We start from the raw sequence: 13876 nt of genomic DNA, 5'->3' as shown, positions 1-13876 counted from the left end.
TATGACACTGGGTTATGGAGGTGTGACACTGGGTTACAAAAGTCTGACACTGGGTTACAGAGGTATGGCACTGGGTTTCGGAGGTACGACACTTGGTTATAGAGATTTGACACTGGATTAGAGAGGTATGGCACTAGCTTACAGAGGTTTGACACTGGGTTATTGAGGTATGACACTGGGTAACAGAGGTATGACTCTGGATTATGAAGGTATGACATTGGGTTACAGAGGTATGACACTGGGTTTCGGAGGTATGACACTTGGTTACAGAGGTATGGCACTGGGTTATGGAGGTATGACACTGGGTTATTGAGGTATGACACTGGGTTATGGAGGTATGACACTGGGTTATGGAGGTATGACACTGGGTTATGGAGGTGTGGCACTGGGTTATGGAGGTATGACACTGGATTATGGAGGTATGACACTGGGTTATGGAGGTATGACACTGGGTTACACTAGGTTTCAGAGGTATGACACTGGGTTACAGAGGTGTGCCACACTGGATTACATAAGTATGACAATGGATTACAGAGGTATGACACTGAATTACAGAGGCAAGACACGGGGTTATGGAGGTGTAACACTGGGTTACAGAAGTATGACATTGGTTACAGAGATATGTCACTGATTTATAGATGTATGACACGGGGTCATGGAGGTGTGGCACTCCGTTACAAAAGTATGACACTGGGTTATAGAGGTATAACACTGGGTTACAGAGGTACGACACTGGGTTATAGAGGTGTGACACTGGAATAGAAAGGTATGGCACTGGCTTACAGAGGTATGACACTGGGTTATTGAGGTATGACACTGGGTAACGGAGGTATGACACTGGGTTGTGAACGTATGACATTGGGTTACAGAGGTATAACACTGGGTTAGAGAGGTATGACACTGGGTTATGGAGGTATGACTCTTGGTTACAGAGGAATGACACTGGGTTACTGAGATATGACACTGGGTTTCGGAGGTATGACAATTGGTTACAGAGGTATGACACTGGGTTATGGAGGTATGACATTGGGTTATTGAGGTATGACACTGGGTTACAGAGGTATGACACTGGGTTATGGAGGTAAGACATTGGATTATGGAGGTATGACATTGGGTTATGGAGGTATGACACTGGGTTACAGAGGTATGACACTGGGTTATGGAGGCATGACACTGGGTTACTGATAGCTGACTCAAGACTAGAAAGACGATCTTTTTTTGGCCATAAAGATGGTGGTCGTCCTCCACCTTCCCTAGTTCCCAGATCTAGCACCTGAGATTTCTTAATCTTCTTAAAAACAAAATGTCACTCAAGCGGCTGCGTTTTAACGGCGCTAGACGCCGTTAGGAAAGAAAGGTTTCAGAAATGTTTTAAAAAGTGCAGAGGCGTTATGATCAGTGTACAGCCTCCCAGGGCGACTACCTCAAGGAAGATTACAACTAATAAGTGATTAGATAAGCTTAATTTTTTTTTCGTGGCAGTCCAGGAACTGTTTGATTGTACCGCGTATGTATACCACGTAGCCGCGAATGTGTAAGTGGTGAGGGTAAGGTGCACAAACCTCCATGGCGATGGTGGAGTGAAAGACTGACGTGTCATAGGTCCAGCTGGTGCACGGTACCGGCACTCTCTCCTCCTCCACCATCACGCACTCTGACCTGTACAGTGTAATATTTCTCAACAACATTAAAATATATCGTGAACATAATGTATAAAGACAAAATCTGACATATAAATGAAGTGCAGAACCAACAATCGACTCTTGAGAAATGTTGTGAGCAACTAAATAATTCTTTCACCAGAACTAACATAGCAACCTAACCTAACTCAACCTAACCTAACTCAACTTAACCTAACTCAACCTAACCTAACTCAACCTAACCTAACTCAACCTAACCTAACTCAACCTAACCTAACTCAACCTAACCTAACTCAACCTAACCTAACTCAACCTAACCTAACTCAACCTAACCTAATTCAACCTAACCTAACTCAACCTAACCTAACTCAACCTAACCTAACTCAACCTAACCTAACTCAACCTAACTCAACCTAACCTAATTCAACCTAACCTAACTCAACCTAACTCAACCTAACCTAACTCAACCTAACCTAACCTAACCTAACTCAACCTAACATAACCTAACTTAACCTAACTTAACCTAACTCAACCTAACCTAACTCAACCTAACCTAACCTAACCTAACCTAACTCAACCTAACCTAACCTAACCTAACCTAACTCAACCTAACATAACCTAACTTAACCTAACTCAAGCTAACCTAGCCAAACCTAACCTAACCTAATTCAACCTAACCTAACCTAACTCAACCTAACATAACCTAACTTAACCTAACTTAACCTAACTCAACCTAACCTAATTCAACCTAACCTAACTCAACCTAACCTAACTCAACCTAACCTAACTCAACCTAACCTAACTCAACCTAACTCAACCTAACCTAACTCAACCTAACCTAACCTAACCTAACTCAACCTAACATAACCTAACTTAACCTAACTTAACCTAACTCAACCTAACCTAACTCAACCTAACCTAACCTAACCTAACCTAACTCAATCTAACCTAACCTAACCTAACCTAACTCAACCTAACATAACCTAACTTAACCTAACTTAACCTAACTCAAGCTAACCTAGCCAAACCTAACCTAACCTAACTCAACCTAACCTAACCTAACTCAACCTAACATAACCTAACTTAACCTAACTTAACCTAACTCAACCTAACCTAACCAAACCTAACCTAACCTAACCTAACTCAACCTAACCTAACCAAATCTAACCTAACCTAACCTAGCCTAACCTAACCTAACTCAACCTAACTCAGCCTAACCTAACCTAACTTAACCTAACCCAACCTAACGTAACCAAACCTAACCTAACCTAACCTAACGTAACCTAACTCAACCTAACCTAACTAAACCTAACCTAACCTAACCTAACCTAACCTAACCTAACTCAACCTAACTCAACCTAACTCAACCTAACCTAACCTAACTCAACCTAACCTAACCTAACCTAACCTAACTTAACCTAACCTATCCTAACCTAATTTAACCTAACCTAACCATACCTAACTCAACCTAACTCAAACCTAGCTCAACTTAACCTAACTCAACCTAACCTAACCTAACCTAACACAAGGTAGCCTAACACAACCTAACATAACCTAACCTAACCTAACCTAACCTAATTCAACCTAACCTAACGTAACCTAACCTAACTCAACCTAGCCTTACCAAACCTAACACAACCTAATCTAACCTAACCAAACCCAACTCAACCTAACCTAACCTAACCTAACCTAACCTAACCTAACTCAACCTAACATAACTTAAAGCAACCTAACCTAACCTAACTTAAAGCAACCTAACCTAACCTAACCTATCCTACTCTAACCTAACCTAACCTAACCTAATCTGACTAAGTTAACTTAACCTAACCTAACCTAATCGAACCTGACTTAACCTAACCTAACCTTACCTAACCTAACCTAACCTAACCTATCCAAGCCTAACCTAATCTAACCTAACCTAAACTAACTTAACCTAACCTAACATCCAATCTAACCTAACCTAACCTAACTATACCTAATCTGACTAAGTTAACTTAACCTAACCTAACCTAACCTAACCTAACCTAGCTCCCTAACCTAACCCAACCTTGCACCCTAACCTAAGCTAACCTCACCTATCTACACATACCCTAACCAACTTAAATTAACCTAACTTAACCTAACCTAATCTAACTTAGCACAACCTAACTCAACCTAACCAAACCTAAGTTAACCTAAACTAACCTAGCACCCCAACCCAACCTAATTTAATCTTACGTAACATAACCTAGCATCTTAATCTAGCACCCTAACCTAACCTAACCTAATCAACTTAACCTAACCTAACCTAATCAACTTAACCTAACCTAACCTAAGTTAACCTTACCTAACCTAACCTAGCACCCTAACCTAACGTAACCTAGCACCCTAACCTAACCTAACCTAACATCCTAAGCTAACCTAACCTAACCAACCTAACCTAACCTAACCTAACCTAACCTAACCTAACTTAACCTAACCTAACCTAACCTAATCTAACCTAACCTAACCTAACCTAACTTAATCTAACCTAATCTAGCACCCTAACTTAACCTAGCACCCTAACCTAATCTGACTAAGTTAACTTAACCTAACCTAACCTAACCTAACCTGACTTAACTTAACCTAACCTAACCTAACCTAACCTAACTTAACATAGCCTAACCTAACCTAACCTAACGTAACTTAACCTAACCTAACATAGCATCCAATCTAACCCAACCTAACCTAACCTAATCTTACCTAATCTGACTATGTTAACTTAACCTAACCTAACCTAATCTAACCTGACTTAACCTAACCTAACCTTACCTAACCTAACCTAACCTATCCTAACCTAACCTAACCTAACCTAACATAAACTAACTTAATCTAACCTAACCTAGCATCCAATCCAACCTAACCTAACCGAACTTTACCTAATCTGACTAAGTTAACTTAACCTAACCTAGCCTAATCTAACTTGACTTAACCGAACCTAACCTAACCTTACTTAACCTAACCTAACCTAACCTAACCTAGCACCCTAACCTAACCCAACCTTGCACCCTAACCTAACCTAACCTCACCTATCTACACATAACCTAACCAACTTAACCTAACCTAACTTAACCTAACCTAATCTAACCTACCACAACCTAACTCAACCTAACCAAACCTAAGTTAACCTAACCTAACCAAGCACCCCAACCCAACCTAATTTAACCTTACGTAACATAACCTAGCATCTTAATCTAGCACCCTAACCTAACCTAACCAAGCACCCAAACCCAACCTAATTTAACCTTACGTAATATAACCTAGCATCTTAATCTAGCACCCTAACCTAACCTAACCTAATGAACTTAACCTAACCTAACCTAATCAACTTAACCTAACCTAACCTAACTTAACCTTACCTAAACTAACCTAGTACCCTAACCTAACGTAACCTAGCACCCTAACCTAACCTAACCTAACATCCTAAGCTAACCTAACCTAACATCCTAAGCTAACCTAACCTAACCAACCTAACCTAACCTAACCTAACCTATCTTAACCTAACCTAACCTAACCTAACCTAACCTAACCTAACCTAACTTAACCTAACCTAATCTAGCACCCTAACTTAACCTAGCACCCTAACCTAATCTGACTAAGTTAACTTAACCTAACCTAACCTAACCTAACCTAACCTAACCTAACATAACCTAACCTAACCTAACCTAACCTAACTTAACCTATCCTAACCTAATCTTACCTAATCTGACTATGTTAACTTAACCTAACCTAACCTAATCTTACCTAATCTGACTATGTTAACTTAACCTAACCTAACCTAATCTAACCTGACTTAAAACCTAACCTAACCTTTCTTAACCTAACCTAACCTAACCTAACCTAACCTAACCTAGCACCCTAACCTTGCACCCTAACCTAACCTAACCTTTCTTAACCTAACCTAACCTAACCTAACCTAACCTAACCTAACCTAACCTAGCACCCTAACCTTGCACCCTAACCTAACCTAACCTAAGCTAACCTAACCTTGCACCTTAACCTTGCACCCTAACCTAACCTAACCTCACCTAACCACAAGAAACTTAACCAACTTTACCTAACCTAACTTAACCTAACCTAACCTAACCTAGCACCCTAACCTAACTTAACCTAACCTATCACCCTAACCTAACCTAACTTAGCTTAACCTAACCTAGCATCCTAACCTAACCTAATTTAACTTAATCTAAGCTAGCATCCTAACCTAACCTAACCAACTTAACCTCCCCTAAACTAACCTATCTTAATCTAACCTAACCTAACTTAACCTAACCTAACCTAACGTAACCTAACACCCTAACCTAACCTAACCTAGCACCCTAACCTAACACCCTAACCTAACCTAACCTAAGCTAGCCCCCTAATCTAACCTAGCACTCTAAACTAACCTAACCTAGCACCCTAATCTAACCTAACCTAACCTAACCTAACCTAACCTAACCTAACCTAACCTAACCTAACCTAACCTAACCTAACCTAGCACCCTAATCTAACCTAACCTAACCTAGTATCCTAACTTAACCTAACCTAGTACTTTAATCTAACCTAACCTCACCTAGCACCCTAACCTTACCTAGGACTCTAATGTAACCTAACCTAACCTAATTTTGTTCATGTTTACATAATGTAAGACAGCATAATTTGTCTGATCTATCTAAGGTGTTGTATAATATTTATTAAACGCTCAAGAGTCCTAAATTTCCTGTTGTTTGTCCTGTCTACCAGTTATTTGTTCTGTTTGTCCTGTCTACCAGTTATTTGTTCTGTTTGTCCTGTCTACCAGTTATTTGTTCTGTTTGTCCTGTCTACCAGTTATTTGTTCTGTTTGTCCTGTCTACCAGTTATTTGTTCTGTTTGTCCTGTCTACCAGTTATTTGTTCTGTTTGTCCTGTCTACCAGTTATTTGTTCTGTTTGTCCTGTCTACCAGTTATTTGTTCTGTTTGTCCTGTCTGCCAGTTATTTGTTCTGTTTGTCCTGTCTACCAGTTATTTGTTCTGTTTGTCCTGTCTACCAGTTATTTGTTCTGTTTGTCCTGTCTACCAGTTATTTGTTCTGTTTGTCCTGTCTACCAGTTATTTGTTCTGTTTGTCCTGTCTGCCAGTTATTTGTTCTGTTTGTCCTGTCTACCAGTTATTTGTTCTGTTTGTCCTGTCTACCAGTTATTTGTTCTGTTTGTCCTGTCTACCAGTTATTTGTTCTGTTTGTCCTGTCTGCCAGTTATTTGTTCTGTTTGTCCTGTCAACCAGTTATTTGTTCTGTTTGTCCTGTCTGCCAGTTATTTGTTCTGTTTGTCCTGTCTGCCAGTTATTTGTCCTGTTTGTCCTGTCTGCCAGTTATTTGTCCTGTTTGTCCTGTCTACCAGTTATTTGTTCTGTTTGTCCTGTCTGCCAGTTATTTGTTCTGTTTGTCCTGTCTGCCAGTTATTTGTTCTGTTTGTCCTGTCTGCCAGTTATTTGTTCTGTTTGTCCTGTCTGCCAGTTATTTGTTCTGTTTGTCCTGTCTACCAGTTATTTGTTCTGTTTGTCCTGTCTACCAGTTATTTGTTCTGTTTGTCCTGTCTGCCAGTTATTTGTCCTGTTTGTCCTGTCTGCCAGTTATTTGTTCTGTTTGTCCTGTCTACCAGTTATTTGTTCTGTTTGTCCTGTCTACCAGTTATTTGTTCTGTTTGTCCTGTCTGCCAGTTATTTGTTCTGTTTGTCCTGTCTACCAGTTATTTGTTCTGTTTGTCCTGTCTACCAGTTATTTGTTCTGTTTGTCCTGTCTGCCAGTTATTTGTTCTGTTTGTCCTGTCTACCAGTTATTTGTTCTGTTTGTCCTGTCTACCAGTTATTTGTTCTGTTTGTCCTGTCTACCAGTTATTTGTTCTGTTTGTCCTGTCTACCAGTTATTTGTCCTGTTTGTCCTGTCTACCAGTTATTTGTTCTGTTTGTCCTGTCTACCAGTTATTTGTCCTGTTTGTCCTGTCTACCAGTTACTTGTTCTGTTTGTCCTGTCTACCAGTTATTTGTTCTGTTTGTCCTGTCTGCCAGTTATTTGTTCTGTTTGTCCTGTCTACCAGTTATTTGTTCTGTTTGTCCTGTCTACCAGTTATTTGTTCTGTTTGTCCTGTCTACCAGTTATTTGTTCTGTTTGTCCTGTCTACCAGTTATTTGTTCTGTTTGTCCTGTCTACCAGTTATTTGTTCTGTTTGTCCTGTCTGCCAGTTATTTGTTCTGTTTGTCCTGTCTACCAGTTATTTGTTCTGTTTGTCCTGTCTACCAGTTATTTGTTCTGTTTGTCCTGTCTGCCAGTTATTTGTTCTGTTTGTCCTGTCTACCAGTTATTTGTTCTGTTTGTCCTGTCTACCAGTTATTTGTTCTGTTTGTCCTGTCTACCAGTTATTTGTTCTGTTTGTCCTGTCTACCAGTTATTTGTTCTGTTTGTCCTGTCTACCAGTTATTTGTCCTGTTTGTCCTGTCTACCAGTTATTTGTTCTGTTTGTCCTGTCTACCAGTTATTTGTTCTGTTTGTCCTGTCTACCAGTTATTTGTTCTGTTTGTCCTGTCTACCAGTTATTTGTCCTGTTTGTCCTGTTTGTCCTGTCTACCAGTTATTTGTTCTGTTTGTCCTGTCTACCAGTTATTTGTTCTGTTTGTCCTGTCTACCAGTTATTTGTTCTGTTTGTCCTGTCTGCCAGTTATTTGTCCTGTTTGTCCTGTCTGCCAGTTATTTGTCCTGTTTGTCCTGTCTGCCAGTTATTTGTTCTGTTTGTCCTGTCTACCAGTTATTTGTTCTGTTTGTCCTGTCTACCAGTTATTTGTTCTGTTTGTCCTGTCTGCCAGTTATTTGTCCTGTTTGTCCTGTCTGCCAGTTATTTGTTCTGTTTGTCCTGTCTACCAGTTATTTGTTCTGTTTGTCCTGTCTACCAGTTAATTGTTCTGTTTGTCCTGTCTGCCAGTTATTTTTTCTGTTTGTCCTGTCTACCAGTTATTTGTTCTGTTTGTCCTGTCTACCAGTTATTTGTTCTGTTTGTCCTGTCTGCCAGTTATTTGTTCTGTTTGTCCTGTCTACCAGTTATTTGTTCTGTTTGTCCTGTCTACCAGTTATTTGTTCTGTTTGTCCTGTCTACCAGTTATTTGTTCTGTTTGTCCTGTCTACCAGTTATTTGTTCTGTTTGTCCTGTCTACCAGTTATTTGTTCTGTTTGTCCTGTCTACCAGTTATTTGTTCTGTTTGTCCTGTCTACCAGTTCTTTGTTCTGTTTGTCCTGTCTACCAGTTATTTGTTCTGTTTGTCCTGTCTACCAGTTATTTGTCCTGTTTGTCCTGTCTACCAGTTATTTGTTCTGTTTGTCCTTTCTACCAGTCATTTGTTCTGTTTGTCCTGTCTACCAGTTATTTGTTCTGTTTGTCCTGTCTGCAAGTTATTTGTTCTGTTTGTCCTGTCTACCAGTTATTTGTTCTGTTTGTCCTGTCTACCAGTTATTTGTTCTGTTTGTCCTGTCTACCAGTTATTTGTTCTGTTTGTCCTGTCTGCCAGTTATTTGTTCTGTTTGTCCTGTCTACCAGTTATTTGTTCTGTTTGTCCTGTCTACCAGTTATTTGTTCAGTTTGTCCTGTCTGCCAGTTATTTGTTCTGTTTGTCCTGTCTACCAGTTATTTGTTCTGTTTGTCCTGTCTACCAGTTATTTGTTCTGTTTGTCCTGTCTACCAGTTATTTGTTCTGTTTGTCCTGTCTACCAGTTATTTTTCCTGTTTGTCCTGTCTACCAGTTATTTGTTCTGTTTGTCCTGTCTACCAGTTATTTGTCCTGTTTGTCCTGTCTACCAGTTATTTGTTCTGTTTGTCCTGTCTACCAGTTATTTGTTCTGTTTGTCCTGTCTGCCAGTTATTTGTTCTGTTTGTCCTGTCTACCAGTTATTTGTTCTGTTTGTCCTGTCTACCAGTTATTTGTTCTGTTTGTCCTGTCTACCAGTTATTTGTTCTGTTTGTCCTGTCTACCAGTTATTTGTTCTGTTTGTCCTGTCTGCCAGTTATTTGTTCTGTTTGTCCTGTCTGCCAGTTATTTGTTCTGTTTGTCCTGTCTACCAGTTATTTGTTCTGTTTGTCCTGTCTACCAGTTATTTGTTCTGTTTGTCCTGTCTACCAGTTATTTGTTCTGTTTGTCCTGTCTACCAGTTATTTGTTCTGTTTGTCCTGTCTACCAGTTATTTGTCCTGTTTGTCCTGTCTACCAGTTATTTGTTCTGTTTGTCCTGTCTACCAGTTATTTGTTCTGTTTGTCCTGTCTACCAGTTATTTGTTCTGTTTGTCCTGTCTACCAGTTATTTGTCCTGTTTGTCCTGTTTGTCCTGTCTACCAGTTATTTGTTCTGTTTGTCCTGTCTACCAGTTATTTGTTATGTTTGTCCTGTCTACCAGTTATTTATTCTGTTTGTCCTGTCTGCCAGTTATTTGTCCTGTTTGTCCTGTCTGCCAGTTATTTGTCCTGTTTGTCCTGTCTGCCAGTTATTTGTTCTGTTTGTCCTGTCTACCAGTTATTTGTTCTGTTTGTCCTGTCTACCAGTTATTTGTTCTGTTTGTCCTGTCTGCCAGTTATTTGTCCTGTTTGTCCTGTCTGCCAGTTATTTGTTCTGTTTGTCCTGTCTACCAGTTATTTGTTCTGTTTGTCCTGTCTACCAGTTAATTGTTCTGTTTGTCCTGTCTGCCAGTTATTTGTTCTGTTTGTCCTGTCTAAGAGTTATTTGTTCTGTTTGTCCTGTCTACCAGTTATTTGTTCTGTTTGTCCTGTCTGCCAGTTATTTGTTCTGTTTGTCCTGTCTACCAGTAATTTGTTCTGTTTGTCCTGTCTACCAGTTATTTGTTCTGTTTGTCCTGTCTACCAGTTATTTGTTCTGTTTGTCCTGTCTACCAGTTATTTGTTCTGTTTGTCCTGTCTACCAGTTATTTGTTCTGTTTGTCCTGTCTACCAGTTATTTGTTCTGTTTGTCCTGTCTACCAGTTCTTTGTTCTGTTTGTCCTGTCTACCAGTTATTTGTTCTGTTTGTCCTGTCTACCTGTTATTTGTCCTGTTTGTCCTGTCTACCAGTTATTTGTTCTGTTTGTCCTTTCTACCAGTCATTTGTTCTGTTTGTCCTGTCTACCAGTTATTTGTTCTGTTTGTCCTGTCTACCAGTTATTTGTTCTGTTTGTCCTGTCTACCAGTTATTTGTCCTGTTTGTCCTGTTTGTCCTGTCTACCAGTTATTTGTTCTGTTTGTCCTGTCTACCAGTTATTTGTTATGTTTGTCCTGTCTACCAGTTATTTATTCTGTTTGTCCTGTCTGCCAGTTATTTGTTCTGTTTGTCCTGTCTACCAGTTATTTGTTCTGTTTGTCCTGTCTACCAGTTATTTGTTCTGTTTGTCCTGTCTGCCAGTTATTTGTCCTGTTTGTCCTGTCTGCCAGTTATTTGTTCTGTTTGTCCAGTCTACCAGTTATTTGTTCTGTTTGTCCTGTCTACCAGTTATTTGTTCTGTTTGTCCTGTCTGCCAGTTATTTGTCCTGTTTGTCCTGTCTGCCAGTTATTTGTTCTGTTTGTCCTGTCTACCAGTTATTTGTTCTGTTTGTCCTGTCTACCAGTTAATTGTTCTGTTTGTCCTGTCTGCCAGTTATTTGTTCTGTTTGTCCTGTCTACCAGTTATTTGTTCTGTTTGTCCTGTCTACCAGTTATTTGTTCTGTTTGTCCTGTCTGCCAGTTATTTGTTCTGTTTGTCCTGTCTACCAGTAATTTGTTCTGTTTGTCCTGTCTACCAGTTATTTGTTCTGTTTGTCCTGTCTACCAGTTATTTGTTCTGTTTGTCCTGTCTACCAGTTATTTGTTCTGTTTGTCCTGTCTACCAGTTATTTGTTCTGTTTGTCCTGTCTACCAGTTATTTGTTCTGTTTGTCCTGTCTACCAGTTCTTTGTTCTGTTTGTCCTGTCTACCAGTTATTTGTTCTGTTTGTCCTGTCTACCTGTTATTTGTCCTGTTTGTCCTGTCTACCAGTTATTTGTTCTGTTTGTCCTTTCTACCAGTCATTTGTTCTGTTTGTCCTGTCTACCAGTTATTTGTTCTGTTTGTCCTGTCTACCAGTTATTTGTTCTGTTTGTCCTGTCTACCAGTTATTTGTCCTGTTTGTCCTGTTTGTCCTGTCTACCAGTTATTTGTTCTGTTTGTCCTGTCTACCAGTTATTTGTTATGTTTGTCCTGTCTACCAGTTATTTATTCTGTTTGTCCTGTCTGCCAGTTATTTGTTCTGTTTGTCCTGTCTACCAGTTATTTGTTCTGTTTGTCCTGTCTACCAGTTATTTGTTCTGTTTGTCCTGTCTGCCAGTTATTTGTCCTGTTTGTCCTGTCTGCCAGTTATTTGTTCTGTTTGTCCTGTCTACCAGTTATTTGTTCTGTTTGTCCTGTCTACCAGTTATTTGTTCTGTTTGTCCTGTCTGCCAGTTATTTGTTCTGTTTGTATGGTCTACCAGTTATTTGTTCTGTTTGTCCTGTCTACCAGTTATTTGTTCTGTTTGTCCTGTCTGCCAGTTATTTGTTCTGTTTGTCCTGTCTACCAGTTATTTGTTCTGTTTGTCCTGTCTACCAGTTATTTGTTCTGTTTGTCCTGTCTACCAGTTATTTGTTCTGTTTGTCCTGTCTACCAGTTATTTGTCCTGTTTGTCCTGTCTACCAGTTATTTGTTCTGTTTGTCCTGTCTACCAGTTATTTGTTCTGTTTGTCCTGTCTACCAGTTATTTGTTCTGTTTGTCCTGTCTACCAGTTATTTGTTCTGTTTGTCCTGTCTGCCAGTTATTTGTTCTGTTTGTCCTGTCTACCAGTTATTTGTTCTGTTTGTCCTGTCTACCAGTTATTTGTTCTGTTTGTCCTGTCTACCAGTTATTTGTTCTGTTTGTCCTGTCTACCAGTTATTTGTTCTGTTTGTCCTGTCTACCAGTTATTTGTTCTGTTTGTCCTGTCTGCCAGTTATTTGTTCTGTTTGTCCTGTCTACCAGTTATTTGTTCTGTTTGTCCTGTCTACCAGTTATTTGTTCTGTTTGTCCTGTCTACCAGTTATTTGTTCTGTTTGTCCTGTCTACCAGTTATTTGTTCTGTTTGTCCTGTCTACCAGTTATTTGTCCTGTTTGTCCTGTCTACCAGTTATTTGTTCTGTTTGTCCTGTCTACCAGTTATTTGTTCTGTTTGTCCTGTCTACCAGTTATTTGTCCTGTTTGTCCTGTCTGTCTACCAGTTATTTGTCCCTGTCTGTCCTGTTTGTCCTGTCTACCAGTTATTTGTTCTGTTTGTCCTGTCTACCAGTTATTTGTTCTGTTTGTCCTGTCTACCAGTTATTTGTTCTGTTTGTCCTGTCTGCCAGTTATTTGTCTGTTTGTCCTGTCTGCCAGTTATTTGTTCTGTTTGTCCTGTCTGCCAGTTATTTGTCTGTTTGTCCTGTCTGCCAGTTATTTGTTCTGTTTGTCCTGTCTACCAGTTATTTGTTCTGTTTGTCCTGTCTACCAGTTATTTGTTCTGTTTGTCCTGTCTGCCAGTTATTTGTTCTGTTTGTCCTGTCTGCCAGTTATTTGTTCTGTTTGTCCTGTCTACCAGTTATTTGTTCTGTTTGTCCTGTCTACCAGTTATTTGTTCTGTTTGTCCTGTCTACCAGTTATTTGTTCTGTTTGTCCTGTCTACCAGTTATTTGTTCTGTTTGTCCTGTCTACCAGTTATTTGTTCTGTTTGTCCTGTCTACCAGTTATTTGTTCTGTTTGTCCTGTCTACCAGTTATTTGTTCTGTTTGTCCTGTCTACCAGTTATTTGTTCTGTTTGTCCTGTCTACCAGTTATTTGTTCTGTTTGTCCTGTCTACCAGTTATTTGTTCTGTTTGTCCTGTCTACCAGTTATTTGTTCTGTTTGTCCTGTCTACCAGTTATTTGTTCTGTTTGTCCTGTCTACCAGTTATTTGTTCTGTTTGTCCTGTCTACCAGTTATTTGTTCTGTTTGTCCTGTCTACCAGTTATTTGTTCTGTTTGTCCTGTCTACCAGTTATTTGTTCTGTTTGTCCTGTCTACCAGTTATTTGTTCTGTTTGTCCTGTCTACCAGTTATTTGTTCTGTTTGTCCTGTCTACCAGTTATTTGTTCTGTTTGTCCTGTCTTTATTTGTTCTGTTTGTCCTGTCTACCAGTTATTTGTTCTGTTTGTCCTGTCTACCAGTTATTTGTTCTGTTTGTCCTGTCTAC

The 13876-nt window shown here is 39.5% G+C and overlaps 1 protein-coding gene across 1 annotated transcript in view; it reads right to left on the bottom strand.

Annotated features, from left to right (window-relative positions):
- LOC128693902 (solute carrier family 22 member 20) overlaps positions 1-13876 on the bottom strand; it is a 435254-nt gene that overhangs the window by 333645 nt on the left and 87733 nt on the right. The window contains exon 3 of the mRNA XM_070081771.1: positions 1563-1659. Within this exon, the coding sequence (XP_069937872.1) occupies positions 1563-1659 (97 nt within the window). The remainder of the gene's footprint in view (positions 1-1562; positions 1660-13876) is intronic.

The sequence above is a fragment of the Cherax quadricarinatus genome, chromosome 6 (assembly GCF_038502225.1).
Source record: "Cherax quadricarinatus isolate ZL_2023a chromosome 6, ASM3850222v1, whole genome shotgun sequence".
Classification (NCBI taxonomy): Eukaryota; Metazoa; Arthropoda; class Malacostraca; order Decapoda; family Parastacidae; genus Cherax; species Cherax quadricarinatus.
Note: the sequence above shows the minus strand (reverse complement) of the source record. Positions and strands in the feature narration are given on the sequence as shown.